The sequence below is a fragment of the Notolepis coatsorum genome (assembly GCF_963971535.1).
Source record: "Notolepis coatsorum genome assembly, chromosome: 10".
Classification (NCBI taxonomy): domain Eukaryota; kingdom Metazoa; phylum Chordata; class Actinopteri; order Aulopiformes; family Paralepididae; genus Notolepis; species Notolepis coatsorum.
The window spans coordinates 26,922,303-26,946,456 of record NC_140174.1 but is presented as its reverse complement, the minus strand read 5'-3'; the positions used below and the strand labels follow the sequence as shown (position 1 = coordinate 26,946,456).

Genomic DNA, 24,154 nt, shown 5'->3' with positions numbered 1-24,154 from the left:
ACAGGCTCACCTCCAACCCACTAGCATGAGGAGGAGGGCGAAACGCCTGAAGCACAATATCCCAGGAGCGACAAGAGCTCCGGATATTCTTTGGCACGAAGGCCGGATCAGGCCACAGAGTCGCCTGCTATGGGCCCGAATAGACAGGTACTCCGACCGCACCGAGAGAGCACATGGCTCACCCACGCACTTAGCGGAGGTGATGGCCCAAAAAGGAATGCGGTCGTAGACAGACGATCCAATGGCGCCTGCTCAAGAGGCTCAATGTGATATTGCTTTCCTAGTTTCTTCTTTTGTTGGGGGGGTCATTTTCAGTGGGAGTGTGTCTGTTACTGCTTGTATATCTGCTGGGATGCTCGCTGGTGCTCTGTTGAGCAGCTCTGTGAAATGTTCTACCCATCTCCTTGTTTGTTCTTCCTTTGTGGATAGTGTGTTTCCTGCCTTGTCTTTTATGGGCTTCTCTGATCTCATCCTTCTCCCCGAGAGCTTCCTGGTGATGTTGTATACCTCTCTCATGTTTCTCTGTCCCGCTGCTTCTTCTGCTTGTGTAGCAAGCTCTTCATAGTAGCATCTCTTGTCCGCCCTGACCTTTTTCTTTATTTCTTTATGTATCCTGTTGTATTCCTTTGTGTGCTTCTCCTTGGCTGCTCTCGTCCTGGCATTGTTGAGGTGGTCTTTTGCCTTTTTCCTCTCCTCCATGGTGTCCAATGTTCTTTGGGTGATCCACATTTTGTTTTCTTTCTTTCTTCTTCCCAGACTTTCCTCGCAGGTTGTTTGCCACACGTTTTTGATCTTCTCCCAGCTTTCGTCGATTTCTTCTTCCCCACTGCCCATTTCAGCCAGGGCCTGGAACTTGTTCCTCAGTGTGATCTGGAAGTGCTTCTGGTGTAGTTTTTCTTCCAGTTTATTGGTGTCATACTTTGTTATTCTGTTTCCTGGGGTCCCCCTTCTCAGCTTCAGTTGTACCACCATTCCGAGTGAAGCATTCAAGACCGACATCATTACAAGCATCAAAGCACTCCATCCCCTCATGAGGAAAATTTGGCAAAAGAAAGGATACCCAAAGATTGGAAAGAAGGCTACATAGTGAAGATACCAAAGAAAGGGGACCTTGCACTATGCAAGAACTACCGGGGGATCACGCTACTTTCAACCGCCAGCAAAGTCTTCAACCGGATAATTCTAGATAGGATGAAGACTGCCGTTGACATGCTCCTCAGAGACCATCAAGCAGGATTCCGGAAAGAAAGGTCATGCATAGACCAGAACGCCACACTGAGGATCATCATCGAACAGTCCCTGGAATGGAACAGCTCCTTATACATCAACTTCATCGATTTCGAACAGGCCTTTGACAGTCTAGATAGGAACAGTCTGTGGCACCTGATGGAGCACTATGGAATCCCACCGAAGTACATCAACATCATCAGAGGATCATATGACGGGATGACAAGTAGGGTACTGCACAGAGGGGAGCCCTCAAACCCGTTCGAGATAAAGACCGGAGTGAGACAAGGCTGCCTGCTGTCCCCCTTCTTGTTCCTGCTGGCCATTGATTGGACCATGAAGAAGACAACAGAAGGAGCCAGAAACGGCATCCAGTGGACACTGATACACCAGCTTGAAGACCTCGATTTTGCAGATGACCTAGCTCTCTTATCACACAGTCACCAGCAAATGCAACAAAAGACCAACAAACTAAAGGAAACAGCCTCAACTCTAGGAATGAAGATCAATAGGGTAAAAACCAAGATTATGAAGATCAACACAAAGTGCCAGCAAAACATTGAACTAGAGGGAGAGGCCATCGAAGAAACTAACTCCTTTACCTACCTTGGGAGCATAGTAGATACAGCGGGTGGCACAGAAGAAGACATCAGAGTGCAAATCGGAAAAGCAAGAACGGCATACAACCTACTTGGTCGAGTATGGAGGTCTCGCGAAATAAAAACCAACACAAAGCTGAGGATCTTTAACTCCAATGTTAAATCAGTCCTCCTAAATCAGTCCTCCTGTCCTCCTGCCGAGACCTGGAAGACAACTGTAGGGCTGAATCAGAAAGTACAGTCCTTCATAAATTCCTGCCTCAGCCGCATTCTAAGAGTGAGATGGCCAAATGTCATTACAAATCTGGACCTGTGGGAGCGCACAAAACAACTACCCCCGCCAGAAGAAATAAAGAAGAGAAAGTGGATGTGGATAGGCCATACCCTGAGAAAGGAAGACACAAACATCACCCGGCAAGCCCTACGATAGAACCCACCTGGAAAGAGGAAACGCGGCAGGCCTCGAAACACCTGGCGCCGTTCTTGGGAAGGGGAAATGAAAGAGGCTGGACTGGGATGGCACAACATCGTTCGGGAGGCCAAAAACCGTGCAACATGGAAAGAAATCGTCAGTGGCCTATGCTCCGCAGGGAGTGCAAAGGCTTAAGTCAAGTAAATCAAGAGGCTCAAACGGGGCCCCCAACAGCCTTTCCTGACAGAGAACGTTCCACAGGCTTGAGACGCCGTGCGCCAAGCAAGAGCGTCCCACGAGAGGGTGGCTGAACAGTGTTCTGCCCTCCACTCTCGAACCATACGCCACTTCCCTGCGTAAGCCGCGGTAGTGGACGGAGCGTGCACGTTCCGGATGGCGTCAACCACAGAAGAGTTAAGACGCATCCCCACCAGATTCACCCTTTCAGTAGCCAAGCCTAGAGGCTGCCCCAGAATAGGAGGCAGAACAGAGTTCTGCGTGCCTAAGAGAGGGCCCGCGGTGACCACGGAACAGGCCACGGCGGGGCCACCAAGAGCTGAATCAGGGCTGGGAACCACACAGCCGAGCCCCGGCCCGGCGCGAACAGGATCAAAGTCCTGCGCTCCTGACGTACCCGCCCCAACAGCTGAGCCATCAGGTGTATGGGGGGGGGAACGTGTACAGAATCCCGGGCGGCCACGGACACATCGAGAAGGTAACCACCCCCAGAGAGGGGTTGCCTTCCGACTGACCGAGAACCACAAGGGGCACTGGTGGGACTGTCCGCTCGCAAACAGGTCCACCGTGTCCTCCCCGAATAGGTCCCAGACCTGTCTGACTATGTCTGGACGTAGTCCCCACTCGTCGGGGTGAAGACCGTCCCACGGCATCACATCTGCACCCACATTCCCCCTGCCAGGGATGTGGAGAGCCCTCAGGCTGCGCAGATTGAGAGACGCCCATAGCCAGAGCTCGACCGTCGCCCGGTGCAGACGGACGGAGCCTACTCCTCCCTGTCTGTCGATATACGACGCTGACGTTGTGTTGTCCGTCCTGATCAAAAAATGCTTGCCCACCACAAGGTGGCCAAGCCGTTTGAGGACCAGAAGGACTGCCTTCAAGTCCAACACATTGAAATGTAGTGCAGACCGGGCAGCATGGTCCTGCCAGCTGCCCCCTACTGCGTTGGCCCGACACGTCCCCGCCCATCCTGTGAGGGAGGTGTCGGTGAAGACCGTGACGTGTGACAGCCTGCTGCCCATGGAGACGCCGCTGGTGAGGGCCCAAGGCCCTCCCCAGAGGGCGAGGTCCCCCAGTACTGACATGGGAACCTTCAGCCGCTTCCACTTGTCTCTCACCGGGTCTATTTCCATACTGGAAAACCACCTCTGTATCCTCCTCATGAAGAGGAGGCCAAGAGGGACCACGGAGTGAGCAGATGCCATCATACCGAGCAGGCGCATCACGGACAGCGCCGTAACCGTCCTAGGACGGAACCTCCCGAGCGTGCCAAGAACATCCACTCGCCGCCGCTCTGAGAGGGATGCCCATATAGACCTTGAGCTTAGAAATAAGCCCAAGTTCTCCACCCGTTGACTGGGAAGAGGAGTACTCTACTTCCAGTCTACAGCAAAACCCAGACTGGTGAGGAATTACACCACCTGCCTGGTATGAGACCTGGCGATCTTCTCTGACCGGCCGAGGACCAGAACGTCGTCCAGGGTAGAATAAAATTAGTATCCCCTGATGACGCAGAGGCCCCAGCGCGGTCTCCACGCACTTGGTGAAGATGCGAGGAGCCAGAGAGTAGCCGAACGGCAGCCTCTGGTACTCATACGCTAAGCCCTGAAAAAGGAAGCGTAGGTATGTCCTAGGAGGGAAGATCGGGATGCGAATACGCATCAGGTCTATGGAGGTGAACCACTCCCCCACCTGACAGCGCTTAACAGGTGGGTGACGGCCAACATTCTGAACCTTCCATGGGACAGGTCCAGTATGGGTCTGACACCCCCCCCCCCCCCCCATTTCTCGCCTTCTGTTGCCTTCTGGCCGCCATTATGACGTCCCACCAAGTAGGACCAACCGCTATGCCAAATATTTTGTCCCCTCTCTTTTGTCCCCTCGGCTATCAGACTTTTAAACACAGACAGTAGTCATTTTAAGTAGCCTTTTGCACTTGGTTGTCTGTTTTTACTTTGACTTTGCTGGATTGTGTATCACATGGAGTGTTTCTCTTTTTTTTGTCGTGCTGTCATTGAGATGTTTTGTTGTTTGTTTGTCTTTGTTGCTTGTTGGTGAAGCTGCAAATATGAATTGCCCCACGCGGGATCAATAAAGTTGTCTGAATCTGAATCTGAATCTGAATCTGAATCTGAATCTGAATATCGGGAGGAAACACCGCTCATCGCGTCCTCCCATGGGACCACGACGACGGCCTGCTTCGCCGCCAGAGAACGAATCTCCTCGGCCAGGGCTGTCACTGCCGCGGACTCTGATAATAGAGTCTGTACCAAACCCAAAAACGGAGGGCGGGGGTGTGTAAACTGTAACACAAGCGCCGCCCTCAGCGTTCTCTCCATCCACACCGACACATGGCTACTACTGCAGCCATACGTGGTAAAAATTCCAAAGCGCCCCCGCCGCCAACTGCCGCTGGTCCGCTAGGAATCGTAGATAGGTGGCCCGGTCCCTCCCGCTGTGCGTTGTCAACCCTGGTCTCGCCAACCGCGCGAGCAGGGTGTCCCGCGGATTCGTAGCGGACCAGCGGCAGTTGGCGGCGGGGGCGCTTTGGAATTTTTACCGCGTATGGCTGCAGTAGTAGCCATGTTTCGGTGTGGATGGAGAGAACGCTGAGGACAGCCTGCTCTGCAGCTGGACATGCATGGTGTGTGGTCCCACACTGCCCGATAGGGTGGGTCTCTACACACCGTAGCCCTGTAGTGATATTACTACCACCCAGCGTGCCTGCTGACCACCGCGGGATCGGAAGTCCAGATGGGGGAGGCACTAACGTAATACCCGGCCTGGCGAGGGCGGGGCTGGGGGCAGGGGCGCGGGAAGTGGGGGTGCGATGGGTGCTCCAGCACCCCCTGCTGGCGGGGAGTGTAACTGCAACTGCAAGGTTGTTTTGGCCTTTATTCCATTGGAATACCGAGGCTACACAATGTCATAGAGCGGAGCGGCACTGCAGATTTACCCTATTCTTGGAATTCATTGCCAGATCCATAGGGGCGCTGTCTCGATAATGCAGTGTTATTAAAGCAGCGTGTAGCCGACTCATGAACCAGTTGGGATTCGAATAGACGCGGCCTGGAAGCATCAACGCGGAACTGGAAATCCGTTGGTAAAATAAATAGCGGCCTGGAATCGTTTTTGGGACAATTCGCAGTAAAGGAATATATCTGTCGCCGATGTTGTATGCGGGAATGAATTGCAGAGAGGGAGGACTGACTGAAGTGGAGAGTGTGTTTACTTGTGTCTCAGAAAAGAAATGTCTCAAAAAACGAATATCTGATTTCTTTAATAATAATAACCTGGACTTGCTGCATATACATCAGGATATTCTGGACTCACTGGACATTCATGTTGTCATGAAGGAGTTTATTTCCACCACTCCTGAACGCAAGACCACCATCGGTGTTCTACCGTCTCCGGAATAGGTAATGTGTGTTTATTATCGCTCCTGCAGGGATTGTTGTTGTGACAGTCAGTGACACACACACACACACACACACACACACACACACACAGATCCTGTGCGGTGTGCGAAACGAAACTGCTGCATTTCGTGTGTGAACTGTCCACATGTTGGTGTTCAAGTTTGTCTGTTGTAGTGTATAATATTGATCTTTCAAATTAATGGAAAATCACGAATGATGCGCTTCGCGTTATGACGTTATTATTATTATTTATCTCTGACTCCGACCGCCGCACCCCCAAGTCTGACTCACTTCCCGCGTGCCTGGCTGGGGGGAACCCACGCTGCGACCTCCTGGGCCTAGAGTTCCCCCTCTGACAAAAAATTTTAGATACAGGGAACCCTGCTCAGTCGACAGATACAACACCAGGCTCACCAAACACAGACGCAGGACGTGTGGTGTGGGAGCCGCTTGACAGCACAGCATTCTCATAGACAGACCCAGGCCTAGCTAGCAACTGGGTGTCAGCCCCTGTCTCCATGTGCTTTGTTATAAAGGAATATCTTATCTTATGTATGCGTTTGTTACGACCCTGGCTCATGGGCACGCAACCTATGTGCAAACCAACACCAAAACCCTGTGCTCTAACTCAAAGTGCTACTATATCAAGGAACTATTAATATAAATGTAAACTATTGTACTAATGTGAACCCAACGGACAAGGACTGGAAGAACCTGACAGCTCTTTCCCTAAGCACAGACACTGCATGTGTGTTACTAGGGCTAGCTTTAAAGCTCCCAGCAGGTAACCAATCAGCACTAATTGGCTAATTGGCAGCCCTCACCTACATGCCCCGTGACACAGGAGTGATCAGGCCTGCCTGCACAGTGACACAGGAGTGATCAGGCTCCTGGTACATAACACCTCCCCCACCAAACTGGTTGCCCCAGAGGCAACCACCACACAACAACCCATAAAAAAAAAAAAAAAAAAAAAAACTGTGACCCATTAGTTGTCAGGGCCACCACCACAACAGTGACAGCGGGTCGGCCCCTGTCGAACACGACCACCAACCGTGTTGTATGCTCCCTTTCAACAGGCCCCTCCACCGATACCGACCTGTCAAAAATAGACTGAAAACTGTGAACATCCAGAGTAGGATGTACCGCCTCAGGTACAGCCCCACCGTACCTGGAACATGGCAGTACGACAGTCACAAAAACGTCTGGAACACCATCTAAAATGGCGTCACCCAAAATAACATTGTCCTGATCAAAATCAAAATGGCTGCCACTCAACAGACCAGGTCGCGAAGGCGGCTCCTGCTCCACAGGACACAGGTAACTAGGTTGACCATCACACCTAGTGCATGGCAGAGAATCAGTGTGGACATGTGGATCAATGTCAGAATCATCAACTGACATACTGGGACCATCCCTGCCCACAAGTGAAACATTAGGGACAATAGAGCTACTGTGGGAAGGCTGGCAGCCTAAGTCAGGCTTAGTAGCCTCTCCAACTAGAACGGTGTCACATGAAACAACAGCACCTCTCATAGCATCCTTCCCACACTCCTCCTCCAATTCGTTCGTGGCCTCAGCCACCCTACAGGCTGGGAAGACCCTGAGACACTGCGCCGCCATACCATCTCCTGCCACATGCTTCTCCGGCACGCATGTCAACTCTGGTTTCACCACCGGGCCTAACACAAAGCCACAATCAAGAGAATCATTATGCAGAGGTAGATCCACAGTGTGCTTTCCAAAATTCTCAACAGGTACACATTTCAATTCAACAAAGAATGTGTCACTAAGTGAAGTATCAACAACATCACTTTTGTCCTTTGACATTTCCCGAGCCACAGCACACACAGGAAACACTCCTGGATGTTTCTGTGCCAGCTCATTAGGGACCTCAGAAATCACAGGAATGGGAGTTACAACCGGAGTAGCCAACACTTTGTCACCAGCCAAATCATTCCCTAGAATGAAGGTTTTCCCATGATTCCACGCATTCCACGCATTCCAAGATGGCCGCGCCTGTGTTGGCAGCTTGTCATCTGAGCTGGATGTTTGTTTGGTTTGTCCTGTTTGTATGTTCTGTGTTATGTGTAAACAGTGTACAAACAGTGGCTGTGTATGATCGACATACCTTGCTGAACATACGTGAGACGGTGTTGTGCTCCTTATCCCACCGATCTGAGCAGTGGAATTCCCACTGGGCCCTGCGCAAGGAAATCCCTGGAAACATCTGGACGTCCTCCTGCAGCTGTCCTAGGACTAGGCGGCCCAGAAGACGCGGCAAGCGAGCTGGATCTGCGGTGAAGCGTCGGAGGTTAATCCGTGAACACACATCTCTGCCCAGTCGCTGTGCCTTTTCCACAACCTGGGTCTCTGGCGTGGGTCTGTCCTGCCTCCGGGCCATCCTCCCTGCGTCCCCGTCGCAGCTATCGGCCCCCACTCATGTGATCCACCGGCGGCGGCTTACGAGTATGGCCCCGGTGTCTGTGTGTCGGCGTTCTGAAACCCGGCCCGGTTGCCTGCGGCCGCTACCCCGAGCCTCTACGTTCGGCAGAACTGGATCGGACCTCATCAGCTTTGGATTAATAAACGCTAGATCCATAGCCAACAAATCGTTCTTTTTGAACGACCTCTTCGTCTCAAAGGACTTGGACTACATGCTAATTTCGGAAACCTGGCAAAAAACAGATGATTTTGTCCACCTCAATGAACTGTGCCCACAGAACTGCTCTTATTCCTGCGCCCCGAGGTCCTCCGGCCGAGGGGGTGGACTGGCTGTTGTCCACCGGGACTGTTTCTCCTCACGGAGGGTGAGTTCTGGAACTTATTCATCTTTCGAGGTACTTGTGAATAAAATTGGGCACACAAACCCCTTTCACTGTGTACTGATCTACCGACCCCCTGGGAAAAATAGCTCGTTCCTCGCTGATTTTGGTGACTTTCTAGCGTCCATTATTCGCTTGGACAGGGTCTTGCTGATTGGAGACTTTAATATCCATGTAAACAAGAGCTCTGATAACTTTGCCACTGACTTTTTAAATGTTACGGACTCGTTTCATTTCACCCAACACATCTCCGGTCCGACGCATTGCAAAGGCAACACGTTAGACCTTGTGTTCACGATCGGGTTAAAAGTCAGCAATGTTAGCACAGAGGAGTTATTGGTGTCCGATCACAGCTGTATTTTGTTTAGCCTAGCGTTCGATAATGACTTTGTTCCATTGAAGTGTGTAAAAAGCTCTCGTATTATCAATAGCGCAGCTATAGATAGCTTCCTTGCTAGCTATGATAGAAATGTTTTGGTGTCCTCTGTTGATGACGTTGATTGTCTGGTTGACAAATTCAACACACACTGCGCGGCCATTTTAGATGACGTAGCGCCCCTAGCAACACGCAGCGTTCGTCCTGTGAACCCCTCCCCCTGGCTTGACAACAACATCTGTGAGCTCAGGCGTAACTGCCGCAGAGTAGAGAGACGCTGGAAAACCTCTCATTTAGAAGTTCATCGGCTATACCTCAAAGAGCTGAGGGCTGAGTTTAATAACTCAGTAAAGTCCGCCAGGGCTACCTATTTCAGTAATTTAATCTCATCCAACAAGCACAATCCCAGAGTATTATTTAAAACCATTAACACACTCGTCAGCCCCCCCCCCCCTACACCAGTGCTGTCAAATGAGGACTGTAACCGCTTTCTTCAATTTTTTGTCACCAAGGTTGCAAACATAATGGCAAACATCACTCCTTCTCTATCCCCCCTTCCCCTCCATCCCACCACTCAAGCATCCCTGAGCGATTTCTCACCTGTCTCTCTGGATGATCTCACCATCTTAGTCACCTCCATGAAGACCTCCTCGAGCCCCCTAGACATCCTTCCTACATCCATGTTTAAGGAAGTTTTCTGCTCTGTTGGCCCCAGTCTAGTCACTATCATTAACTCATCCCTAGCCTCTGGTTCTGTCCCAATCTATTTTAAGGAGGCAGTCGTACAGCCACTCCTAAAAAAGCCCAACCTAGACCCCACCATCCATAATAATTTCAGACCCATCTCCAAGCTGCCCTTTGCATCAAAGGTGTTAGAAAAGGTTGTAGCCAACCAGCTCACCACCCACATGTCACAGAATAACATCTGTGACAAATTCCAATCTGGCTTCCGCAAACTCCACTCCACTGAATCTGCCCTTCTCAGAGTATCCAATGATCTCCTGATGTCTGCTGACTCTGGTGAATGCTCTGTTCTGGTCCTGTTAGACCTGAGCGCAGCGTTTGACACGGTCAACCACAACATCCTTTTGGACAGGCTCAGGGAGTGGGTGGGCATCTCTGGGAGCGCTCTAAACTGGTTCGCCTCTTATCTGAGGGAGAGAACGTTCTCGGTGGCTGTGGGTCCTTTTAAATCTGACCCCACCCCTCTCTCATGTGGGGTACCACAGGGATCGGTGCTAGGACCACTCCTCTTTGCCATTTATATGCTTCCCCTAGGCCTCCTCATCAATAAATTCACCGGCATTAAATATCACTGCTACGCAGACGACATACAACTACTCTGCTCTTTTAAACCCGACAACTTGGAGAAACTCAGCCTTCTCCAGGAGTGCCTGCTCGGCATTGAGAGCTGGATGGGGAGTAACTTCCTCCAGTTAAATGCAAATAAAACGGAGGTGCTGATCGTAGCAGCTGAAAAGACTGCAGCTAGAGTGGCCACTCACTTGGGGTCCCTTAAAGACAACATACGTCCCCACCTGAGAAACCTGGGTGTTGTCTTTGACCAGGCCATGAACCTAGACAAACATGTCAAAACACTCACACGCACCTGCTTCTTTCACCTCAGAAACATTGCAAAACTGCGCACCATCATATCTCACTCTGAACTAGAACTATCCGTGCATGCTTTTATTTCCTCTAGGCTTGACTACTGCAACTCACTTTTCACCTGTCTCACCAAATCATCCACAGATAAACTACAAATGGTCCAAAATGCTGCAGCCAGGCTACTCACAAGGTCAAAAAAATCATGTCACATCACTCCCATTTTGGTATCCCTGCACTGGCTCCCGGTACACTATAGAATTCACTTCAAAGTCCTCACTTTCACTTTCAGAGCACTTCACGGTCAGGCCCCTATCTACATCACGGAACTCATCCATCCCTACACCAACACCCGCTCACTCAGATCTGCCGATCAGCACCTCCTAGTGATCCCCAGGACCAGGCTAAAAACAAGGGGTGATCGAGCCTTCGAGGTGACAGCACCAAGGCTCTGGAACGCTATCCCCCTGGACCTGCGAACTGCCCCCTCTGAGAACTCTTTTAAAAAACAACTAAAAACACATTTGTTCAGGCAGGCTTTTGATCACACATAGGCGCCTTTTTCTTGTCCTCACTGTTCTATAGTGTTGTTTTAATTAGTGACTCATGATTTTATCCAAATTCTTTTATTCTACTTTTTCTATCTAGTTTCACTGTTTTTAACTGCTGTTTGTCTGTTGTCATTTATTTCTGATTTTGTTTTTATTGTGTTTTTATATTAAGCTGTAGTGTAAAGCACCCTGTGCATTCATGCTGTGAAGGGTGCTATATAAATAAAGGTCATTCATTCATTCATTCAAGGACACCCCCTTTATGGGAATGTGAGAACATACCCCCACAACAACATTGCCTGATACTAAGGGAGAATTGAGCGTGACCTCATGCAAAGGTGCATCCACAAATCCACCCCCAAAGCCCCGAACAACGACACCGGAATGCAAAGAAGAGTTTTCTGAAAACGGCAAAACCCCCTCCAGAATGAGGGACTGAAAAGCACCGGTATCTCTCCAAATTGTTATAGCCTGTTTGGACTCTAGTGCATTAGTCAGGGAAACAAATCCATTCATCATAAACCTTGAGGAACCCTCGAGCTCTTTGTCCACACGTTTGATACTTCCCCCATCCCCATCTAACGTTGGCATAGGCGTTCTGCATATGGTTTCTACCAGAGCCACGGTTCTGACATTTTTCTGCTCAAGCACCGGGCACCCAGCAACGATATGACCAGGTTCTTTACAGTAGAAACAGATAATCCCTTCTGGGAATGCACCAGCAGAACCACCCCGCCCTAGGAGGTGAAGTTAACTGACCAGCAGACACAGGTTTTGGGAAACGGCCCCCCTGAACAGGACGCCTATCCCCGGACTCAACACGGTAGTCCTCCAAAAACACGGACTTGTGTGTCAACACAAACTCATCAGCGAAGACAGCGGCGTCGCCTATCTTCGATACCTTACGCTCATTTAGATGTGTGGAAACGGTATCAGGAACACATCTTTTAAATTCCTCTAGGAGAATCAACTGCCTAAGCTGCTCTCTTGACTCTGCCTTCTGGGAAGTGCACCACCTGTCAAACAGGTTCTCCTTCTCCCTTCCAAATTCAACATAAGACTGCCCCTCCGACCTGCGATAACCTCTAAAACGCTGACGATAGGCCTCGGGGACCAACTCATAAGCCCTCAAAATGGAAGCTTTAACCAGCTCATAATCAGCGCTTTGTTCAAGGGACAGAGCAGTGTAGGCTTCTTGTGCCCTACCAACTAAAACACATTGCAGCAGCAGTGTCCAGGCGGTATCAGGCCACTTCAATGTGGTTGCCACCCGTTCAAAAAGGGGAAAATATCTTTCCACGTCTTTCTCAAAAAATGGTGGCACCATCCTAATATGCCTACATCAAACCCGGAATGTGACTCTGGATGCAGAGCACCCGCCTGCAAGGCAGCATGTTTATATTCAAGCTCCTTCTGTGCATGCTCGTGCTCCAACAACATTTGTTTCTCCTTAAACTCACGCTCCTCTTTCCTCTCTTTAAGCTCACGCTCCACCAAACAAATTTCTAGGGGTAAAGATCCCGGACGAGCGCCCAACTGTTACGACCCTGGCTCATGGGCACGCAACCTATGTGCAAACCAACACCAAAACCCTGTGCTCTAACTCAAAGTGCTACTATATCAAGGAACTATTAATATAAATGTAAACTATTGTACTAATGTGAACCCAACGGACAAGGACTGGAAGAACCTGACAGCTCTTTCCCTAAGCACAGACACTGCATGTGTGTTACTAGGGCTAGCTTTAAAGCTCACAGCAGGTAACCAATCAGCACTAATTGGCTAATTGGCAGCCCTCACCTACATGCCCCGTGACACAGGAGTGATCAGGCCTGCCTGCACAGTGACACAGGAGTGATCAGGCTCCTGGTACATAACAGCGTTATAATTCGTAATTATTAATCATAATTCATGCTTGCCTTCTTGGACAGATCACCCTTGAAAAAGAGACCTCGGCCTCAATGGTTTTTTTATTTCTGGTTAAATAAAGTTAGCTAAGTTAGTTAAGTTCAGTTAGCTGGATGAACCATGGCCACGCCCCCGCAAAGAAATGCCAGCTCGCTTCCTGAAATGATTCTCACAGTCTAGATCCCATTATGCCATTCTGAATTATGTTCTTGTGCTTCGTTTGAAATGTAAAATAATATGTCTGCAGTAACGCTCATAATAAATCATATTCAGCCTATGAATTTACTTTGTCCTATATAATGCACGTCATATTTATACGGATACGGCGCTCACGAGTCGCGACACACAGTTATTTTAATAACGGACTAAACGGATCATTGCAAATGTGAATCCCGCTGGGATATTTTTAATGAATGAAACCTATCGGGTGTTTGGCTCTGATTAGTTTAATATTCTTCGCTGTGTATTTGCTTAACAGAGCACCCGGATGCGTTTCATTCAAGCTGAAGCGTCTATGCGCGGATTGTGGATATGAATTATGAGGAATCTGAATCTGTGGAATATTTAATTGTATCACTGTGATAGTGTCACACATTATTGTGATATTGTAACTGGGATTAAAATATATGAGGAGATGCGCTGTTTGATGGATTTGATGACGTGACGTGACTTGATAAATTGAATGAGCCTTTGACGTTTTTGATGAATGAATTCGAGAAAATGCATTTATCTTTTCAAGCACTGTTATCTGATGATGAACATGAGGTGTCACTGGTATAATCCAAATGGTAATCAATTCAATGCATGTATGGATTAGGTCCGAAACAGATTAAAACCTGATTAATAGTGTAACTGCAAGCCTCCCTCCAAGCCTCTCTTTGGAAACCATGTATTTATATAGTACATAATATTAATACCTAAGCACATACAGATATCCTCATGATATAATTCGTATCAATTAGATATACTATTTGGGCTTGTTTGTATCGTTATTCTGAAAGAGCTGAACTAATTATTTTCGCTAGCAAGATCTCATTTGATTATTCATTCCATAAGCCTATACTGCCAGCAGGCACGCCCATTCTGCAATCTGTTAATAAAGTTTTAAATCAATCAATCAATCAATGCCGTTAGAAGATCAGGATTTCTGCTATCGACACTTGCTGTCTTTTCAGCTGAGGCGGGCGCGCGCAATTATCCGGAGTCTCAAGTCTGGTTCAAATGAACGAGACTGAATCCACCTTCGAGGAACAGGAAAATCCCGGATTCAAACATCGGGTTAATTGAATCTGGATAATGGGACTCTTGATCGACTTAGTTGAACCAGGTACGGGGAATAGGGCCCAGGTAATTTCCTCACACATCCGTGCAGACACACACATACATATGTAATGGTTGTGACAACGTCACCTAAAACTTCGATGCCCCGAGTGGGAGTCGAACCCCGGTCTCCCACACCGGAGGCAGCAACACAGACCACTATACCAAGAGGTGAATTCACTTCTAAGTGCTGGGTTTATGCGTCTTTTGAGGATGTGAGAGTGAGTTTAACCCATAGCACCACTACTCACCCCAGCCCTTCTTGACTGCGCTTCACGATACCATCCGTTACACTCACCCTCTCAAACTCACTCCACTCCACCCAAGGCATCCGGGTCAATCGGCACCATTGTAACGGTTGTGACAACGTCACCTAAAACTTCGATGCCCCGAGTGGGAGTCGAACCCCGGTCTCCCACACCGCAGGCAGCAACACAGACCACTATACCAAGAGGTGAATTCACTTCTAAGTGCTGGATTTATGCGTCTTTTGAGGATGTGAGAGTGAGTTTAACCCATAGCACCGCTACTCACCCCAGCCCTTCTTGACTGCGCTTCACGATACCATCCGTTACACATACATACATGCACATATGTCATGTGCATGTTTTACCTGATCTGTTACCCCGCCCTATCCAGTCTGACCTAGAAGATAATTTTTTAAATATTTTATTACTTCGTTACATTTTAAAATAAGATAGGATACAATAACATAAAATAAGATAATATAAGATATACCTTTATTGATCTCCTTGGGGAAATTCGGGCATCATAGCAGCATGGGGGACTGGGGGAGGGAAGATACAGGTATGGGCAATAGTAGAAATACATAAATATAGGCAATACAATTAGATATAATCATATACAAATCTGAGAAAAATAAACAGTGTAAACAATTAATTTCATAATAAAAGTTTGGTTTTAAAATAGCATGAATCATCAGTATACCCAACTCCCTTCCCCTCTATTATGGACATGGACTTACTACTGAAACTATAGTTTGATCCCATTGGACTGAAGTCCAAATCTGTCATTCATACTCATCTACTTGCTCACACTGCTAAAATGCTAAATGAGAAATGAGAAGGACCTCCCAGCAAGATACTTAATCTTCCAAATATGACAAATTATTTATCATTATAATCTTTTTCCCAGACATAAATAGGCCTGTGTCTGATTATGCTAAATGCGGAGGGCATTTTCTCAGAGGGTTCTTCTGACAAAGGTCAGGGAAATTGAATGACCACCATCTGGCCTAGCTTCTAAAACCGTCACCCACTACGACTCTTTATAAAGATGTGGAAAAACTCCATCGAGTCCCGATTCTCGCGCGTAATCACCGAGTCCGTCGGTTGGGGAGCAGCACGCCGCACGCGCCAACTGTTACATTGAGCTATCGCTGTGACTCAAATCGGACCAATTTGTGTGACAAATGTATCCGTGGAACAACCTGGACACTGGCGCATGAGGAGGGGGTTGGTGTCGGTCAGAGGAAGGACCGTGCAGCGGACGACGAACACATCTGGGGCAGGTAGGCACTTACATCCGTCCAATTTCCTCCCCACGCACATTTAGTAAACAGCATGTATTCAACAGGTGGTCATCTCCCTCCCTCTCTCTCTCTCTCTTTCTATCTCTCTCTATCTTTCTCCATCTCACTCACGCGCGCACCGCCAGTTTGTCACTCCTACTCTGACAGTTTCGCAACCGCGCGCGCGCACTGGATGGCCGGTCAACTGACAAACTGTTCATGGTTTCTGTCAATAATTTTTCTCATTATTACCCTTTTAATTACTATTAGGCATGTGGATACTTTTGGGGGGATTTTCCAAAGAAAATAGGCAACAAAGAAAGCGAAGTAAATAACAGCGCCACGCGTAATGGGGGAACAGGTGCATTGATAAAGTGGAGGTGCGTTATAACGGTCCACGGCAGAATGCAAGCTTTTAACGTGTCGACGCCACGGAACACGGAATATTTTAAATTGAAAAGACCACAATGGACTTGATATATGATAATCAACTCGCCGATTAAAAAAGGTAAGAGATTGTGTTAATACAAAAAACAACAACAACAACGAAAGAACAGATAAGAAAGAAAAAAACATTATAGCGAACTTTTAAATGTGGTTTGATTTTATAGTTGCGCGTAAAATGTGTGCGTCATGACTCATGCGGGACGGGTGAAGGTACCTTGAGAGTTGAGAGCAGACAACACGTTTGCTTTCCTGCGCTGTTCCCAGGGATGACAAGACGGACCCCGAGGCTTCTAAAGCCGCCATACATTTTCACCAGTATTCATGAATGCAAAATAATATATATATATATATTTATATTTAAGTTATTATCTATTTTTCCATTCGCATTCTGTACCCTGGGTATGTCCTGCGCTCTGTTGACTTGGTAATATCTTCTCTCCGTGATTTAAACTGGGCGATTATTGAGAAAAGTTGGAAGTCAAAATTAAACATAAAAGTAGATTATTCAAGGGGCAAATTTTTTACTCCAAAATAGTCTGATATAATGATAGGTCTATGGAGTTGACAACAAGATCAGTTCTCGAAGAGCCCCAGAGTGCAGTGCGTATAAGCCAAGGTACTATGGCAGCATTATGATACAGCTTAATAGTGAGGTCCTCTGCAGAGTAAATACATAGATAATCAATGCTATCGATAAATTGGCCAATTTATTGTACCTGCTTTGTTGTTGTTGTTGTTGTTGTTGTTTTTTAACACACCACCAAATCTTCCACCATTATTATTCTCAGTGAATTGCTCTAAACTGCAACCTATATCAACAACACACACCTGCTCGCACACATGTACAGCACACATACACACACACACACACACACACACACACACACACACACACACACACACACACACAAGCAATTCGCGTAATTACTAACTAAATTAATTGCAATTAGCATAATGACTGATGCAAATAGTGGCCAATCCATGGGCAACCATGTGCCAACCACAGCCTCCCCAACAGGTAAATAGTGACAGTCTGTATCCATTATTCTAAACCCACCTGGAGGGGGTCAGTGCAGCTGTAGCAGCAAACAAACATTAATCTTCAACAGAACAGTAACCCACCCAACCCCTCCCCTTTGCACGTTCTTGTATTCCTGCACGCACACACAGACACAGACACACACACACACACACACACACACACACACACACACACACACCCACACACGTGTGAGAGAGAGAGAGAAAGCAAGAGAGAGAGAGAGAGAGAGAGAGAGAGAGAGAGAGAGAGAGAGAGAGAGAGAGAGAGAGAGAGAGAGAGAGAAAGAGAGAGAGAGCTAGGCTAAGTAAAGGAACAGGGTCATAGCCCCAGTCTCCATCGTGAGCAAAACGTCAAAGGAGCTGAGAGGAGAGGAAAAGATAGCGCAGGCCTGAAGAATGAAGAATAAATGTATCTATTCCCTGTGAAGGAATGTTATATATACTGTTACACACCCACTCATATATAATGTCTGTCTGTCTGTCTGTCTGTCTGTCTTATTTTTATCTATCTATCTATCTATCTATCTATCTATCTATCTATCTATCTATCTATCTATCTATCTATCCAGCCACCCAATTGGGATATGACCCTTTGATGCTTTGCATCTCAAACCTCATAGAAAGCCTAGTCCTCCCAATCTTTAACGTCCCAAACTCCTGAATCCCACATCCCTCGTACTGCTAGTCCCCTTGTACCCCCAATTTAGCCCTCCCAAAATCCCTTTAGTTCCCCTCAAAACCCTTGTACCCCCAAAACCCTTACACCTCCAAATCCTCGTACACACAAACCCCTTCTTCTGTTCATCCTTGGGCTCCGAACCCGTCTATACATTACAATTCATGTAACCACAACACCTACAGTAATAGGCTATACTTTGTCCAGTCCTTGAACCCCAAAACCTCTGATCTCCCAAGATAACCAACCCCAAAACCTTCATACCTACACATATGCCCTCCTCACATACCTGCATCTTGAACACCCAGAGCCCTTGATTCCCCAGAATCCGCCCCCACACTTCCCTTAGACAACCCTGCCCTTTACCCCTTTAGCGACGCCATGGATCCGACCGCTTCCAGCTGGCCTCTCCTCCTCCCCCCGACGCCCCCCAACATGTCGGTGCCCGAGCCCCTCTTCTACGACAGCTACTTCCCGGGGAACGAGTCTGACCTGGACCGGGTGCTCGTGAACGGCACGGTGACGCGGGCGTCTCCCCAGGACAAGACCAGCTCGGTGGTCATCACCTTCATCTACTTCATGGTGTGCGCCGTGGGGCTCTGCGGCAACGCGCTGGTCATCTACGTCATCCTCCGCTACGCCAAGATGAAGACCGTGACCAACATCTACATCCTGAACCTGGCGGTGGCCGACGTGCTGTGCATGATGAGCCTGCCGTTCATCGCCATGCAGTTGTCGTTGGTCCACTGGCCCTTCGGCGAGGTGCTCTGCAGGGTCATCATGACCATAGGTGGGTGGAGGTGGAAAGACACCCCGGTCTTTTACGCAGAGGTCTGTATGTGCGTGCAAAATGGCGTATAGGTTTGCTTTCGACATTGGGGGGGACACTTTATGCGGAGGGTCTAGCGGTCCTCCCCCAAGAAATGTAATTTCCTGCATTCTAATGTACTTTTATGCACCGATTTGTGCCTTTTCTGCATCAATTCATGGTGGAAATGTCTTTATTTATATAAAGGAAAAGACTAAATTCAGGTACCCGCTGACACAAACTTAATGGAATATAATGCGGTGAAGCTCTCAGGCATTCTTTCAAATATTTATTCTATAGTTACAGGTAAGAAGGATATATAAATGTTTTGACCCCCTTATTTTAGGTTGTCTTTCATATTTTGCGAGGGGAACAAATGTTCCCCTTCTCAATATTGAGGGGGACATGTCCATTGCAACCCACCCTAAATCTACCCCTATGTGCGTGGGTGATCTGGGACATCTTTAGTTGATTGTCATCAGAGAATCAGAGAAAGAGTCAACTGAACCTGAGCCGTGCGTCCATCTTGAAATAATGTACACCTCATGTAGCCTACGGTGTTTACAGGTTGTAAAGTCAATCCAAAATCGCTTTGAGTGTGAAAGAGATACAGCGCCCGACAGTACTCAGCCTCTACTGTCTTTGAATATACCCAACACTCCAACTTACCGTCTTCAAGGTTCAAAAACATCCTTCATCTGGAAACTTGAAACTGAGACCTTGTTGGTTTGAATCCAAAGTAGGAGTGTGGTGACTGATGGTACAAATCCCGATCGATGTTTTGTTCAACAAGAGGACGAGATACGGATGTTTGATCATTAAAATAATTCTCCTCCTCTCCTCTCCTCTCCTCTCCTCTCCTCTCCTCCTCTTTCTCCTCGCCTCTCCTCTCTCCCCCTCCCCTGCCAGACTCTCTGAACCAGTTCACCAGCATCTTCTGCCTGATGGTGATGAGTATCGACCGCTACCTGGCCGTGGTCCACCCCATTAGGTCGACAAAATGGCGGAAGCCTCGCTTCGCCAAGCTCACCAACCTCACGGTGTGGGGCATCTCCCTGCTGGTCAACCTGCCCACCATGATCTTCAGCGGCCTGGACAAGGTGCCAGTGTGTGGGATCGTGTGGCCAGAACCCGAGGAGGTCTATTCCACCACATTCATCTTCTACACCTTCTTCGTTGGCTTCGTCCTGCCGCTGGCTGTGATCATCCTGTGTTACGTGCTCATCATAGTCAAGGTGAGAGAGGGCCTCTCCTTCTGCCTGTACGCTGGCTGTGATCATCCTGTGTTACATGCTCATCATAGTCAAGGTGAGAGAGGGCCTCTCCTTCTGCCTGTACGCTGGCTGTGATCATCCTGTGTTACATGCTCATCATTGTCAAGGTGAGAGAGGGCATCTCCTTCTGCCTGTACGCTGGCTGTGATCATCCTGTGTTACATGCTCATCATTGTCAAGGTGAGAGAGGGCCTCTCCTTCTGCCTGTACCATTGTGGAACATCGTTCATCGCTTTGGAAGCAGTGGGGGTGTTGGAATTGTGACACATTTCACTGGGGATTCATTCTAAAGTTAGGAATTCAAAACTTTCTAAAGTAAAATGTAGTTGTATATAAAAAAAACAGATGTGATCAACAGTTCTTTTTATGTACAACCCAGGAAACTGATTATAAATATTTTATCCCAGTAAAATGTAATCAGTAAAAGTTGTACGGTTTGACTGGCACTGATACACATAATATAGACGTATTAAATCATGAAATGGGCAGCTACACATAAAATAAACTGTGCTTCAGCACAGTACAATTTTAGATGTTTAGAGCTGTCAGAGCCATAGGTCTTTCTCATATACTCCACCTTTTCCTCCGTTATAAGGTACATTATAGAACAATTACAGTTCTGAATTAAACAGCAGGAAATATATTCAATCAACTCAGTGGTGTCTGACAGTTCTATGGCAATTTAAAAATAGACAGTAATATAATAGACAGAGTAAAATAACTTTCTATATATGGAGGAGGATCTTGAAATCGATTCTAAATGTTACCGGAATCCAGTGCAAGGTAGCTAACATTGGGCTGATGTGGTCTCTCCTCTTTAATAGCCTATAGCTGCAGCGGTTTTAATGAGTTGGAGTCATTATAAAGAGTGCATTACAGTAGTCAAGTCGGCTTGAGATAAAGGCATGGATCAGTTTTTCAGCGTTCTTTTGATTTATAAATGGACGTACTTTAGCTATGTTTCTAAGGTGGAAGAATGATGTTTTTGTCACTTTGTGATTTAAAGCTTAGGTCTGAGTCTATTATAACACCAAGACGTGTAACAAAAATGTATGTGAATTGCAATTGCAGTTTAATTTGTTTATATTGTTGAGCCACGGAAATTTGCCAGCTAGCCTGGCTTAAAACACCAGTTTTAAGCCAGATTCAGATTCAGATTCAGAGTTTTAAGCCAGGCCAGTGGTCCATATCCACTTCCGTTAATTTGTGCTAAGCTATAGGCTAGCTTGGAGCCAGATAGCTGTCTACTGAACGCACAGAGAGGAAATCGATATCTATCTTCTTTTCTGACTCAGACAGTAAGTGCATTTGCCATAATGTTAATAATCAACGAATAATCAGCTATTTTATATGTTCCGTCGCAACGCCTCACAACATGAAAGACGCCTGTTCACACTTCCTAGCCACTGATGACAAATGAATCCTTCCCTCCTGCAGGTGAAGTCGTCCGGCATGCGCGTGGGCTCCGCCAAGCGGAAGCGGTCGGAGCGCAAGGTGACCCGCATGGTGTCCATCGTGGTGGCCATGTTCGTCCTCTGCTGGCTGCCCTTCTACGTCTTCAACGTCACCTCCGTCACCACCAGCTCGCTCAGGCCCACGCCCGCCCTGAAGAGCACCTTCGACTTCGTGGTGGTGCTGGGCTACGCCAACAGCTGCGCCAACCCCATCCTCTATGCCTTCCTGTCGGACAACTTCAAGAAGAGCTTCCAGAACGTCCTGTGCCTGAAGAAGGTGGTGGGCCTGGACGAGGTGGAGCGCAGCGACAGCCGGGCGGACCGCACCAGGATGGTCCATGATGCCGTGGTCAACCACGTCACCATGGAGACGCACAACGCCGCGCTGCTCAATGGGGAGCTACAGACCAGCATCTGAGGATAGGGCTGATGGGCTGGTGGGCGGATGGATGGATGGATGGATTGATGGATGGATGGACTGATGGACGGAGTAATGGACGGATGTATGGATGGATGTACGGATTAATGGACGGATGTATGGATGGACGGATGAACGGATGGATGGATGGATGGGAAGGAGTTGGACGGGTGCCCACGCCCGAGGAGGTCGGGGGGGAACGAGCAGGATGGGCGGTTAAGGCTTCCAAGAAGTGGACGGGTAGTCGCCAAAATCGACCACTGGCCAAATGCGACGGGGGGAGGAGTGGGGGGAGTTGGATGATGTAATTAAGAAACTTAATATACGCACACTTGCCACAAAGGTGCTTTGATGTCTTTTCGGGGAAGAGGCATTGGGAGTGACAAGTCGAAATGGCATCAGGTGGACCGAAAAGTGGACCATAGTTAAACACTGATGATAAACACTGTAGCGACAGAATGGGACTCTGAATAGTGATATGAACCAGGCTGCTGTTTATCCTTGCCGGCTCGTAGACTATAAATGGATTGACAGTGGATTCAGTGGTCAGACTAGTATTATAACCAGACCAGGTGTGGATCTGTGCGTGGACCGGTGTGGAATATCAGCACTGGGTGGGCCGGGGTGAACGGGGCTAGTTGACCCACAGCTGAGGACTGTCTCACAAGGCGGCGGATCAGCAGATCAGCAGGTCCACAGCTCACGTTCGCGTGAATGTGAACGAGCTACGGGGGTCTCCGTTAACCGCTTTCCCGTCATAGTCACATTACCCAGGTGGTCGGCCACGGGACATCTGAGATCAAGTGGAGTGAGTCAGTCAGAGTGACTCCGACAGCCTGCCAAGATCTCTCCTGAAAACAGATCGGAAAGAAATGTGTGGAAAACAAGCGCTATACGGCCAGCGAAGATGAATAATTCCACTCTCGTGTTTTATTCACACCGATTGACCCCGCGTGTCAGCGGCAGCGTAGGTGGTGGAGGAGGTGGTGGTGGTGGTGGTAGTGGTGGTGGTGGTGGTGGAGGAGGGGAAGCCACATTGATCATCAAACTGTTGCATTTTACAAATTAATCGATTTCGCTGGACGCTGTACATAATAAGTGGATTTCCGGGGCATATCCTCGACATAGGCTGTTCCTGGTCTTTATGCTTTTGGGGATGTTCAGTTTTGGATAAACCCCCACGCCCCCACCCCGCTTTAAATGTTTCATATCACTGCTGTCAAATGGGAACGTTTGTATTTCCCCAGAAGAGGAAAAGAATCAAGAAGACAAACAATGTAACAGGTTTTGAATGATTCACCGGGTCTAAAAGGCATACAGCTTTTTTCCATTTGTAAAGGATCATGCACATTTTAATATCAAGTTAAACACACACACACACGCGCCAGTGATATAAATTGGAGTAATAACGTTTTCCACATGATGATGACAATGTCTTGGAGAAGGCTTACTGTAAGGATAACAAGGCTTTGCACATTCAATTATAATGGTCATGTCATGTTTTTGCATCCAAAAGGAATAAATAAAAGGATACTTCATTGTCGAAAAAAACAAGACAAAATCCATCTGTTCAGATTCTTGTTCATTTAAAGGTGTCATTTGGAAAGAGGACCGCGTAGACTCAACCACTGAAGCGCATACATTTAACGGCGGAGTCTACGCCGTCCTCGTTCTGAAAACGATCTGAAAAGATCTCACCGAGTGCACCTTTTAATGGAAGAATTAAAAGATCATTAAGACCGAGGCCAGAACGCTCCGGCGGTGCGAGCGCCAGGGTCTTAATGGCCTGTAGTGATGGAAAGCTGAGCTCTCTAGCTTTCATCTTAACGATGTGTTAAATCTTCCTTTAAATCTTCAGGAATCTATTAACGGATGGATTGGATCAGTATTGGACACGGTGCTTCTGAAAAGCGATGTGGAGGTTTTGTACGAGGTTTGACTGTGTCGTTATCCCGATATAAGGCTACTAATAGGCCGCCACTCACTGTCACCTGTCGCTTCACGCGGTCGCTATGACGACGTC

The 24,154-nt window shown here is 47.9% G+C and overlaps 1 protein-coding gene across 1 annotated transcript; it reads left to right on the top strand.

Annotated features, from left to right (window-relative positions):
* Window positions 1-1,191: 1,191 nt before the first annotated feature.
* sstr2a (somatostatin receptor 2a) lies at window positions 1,192-22,131 on the top strand (the record flags this gene model as incomplete). Its single annotated transcript, XM_084322979.1, has 4 exons — window positions 1,192-1,412; window positions 18,552-18,967; window positions 19,895-20,220; window positions 21,697-22,131. 4 exons carry the CDS (start codon window positions 1,192-1,194, stop codon window positions 22,129-22,131), a joined length of 1,398 nt encoding a protein of 465 aa, XP_084179105.1.
* Between the last annotated feature and the right edge of the window lie 2,023 nt (window positions 22,132-24,154).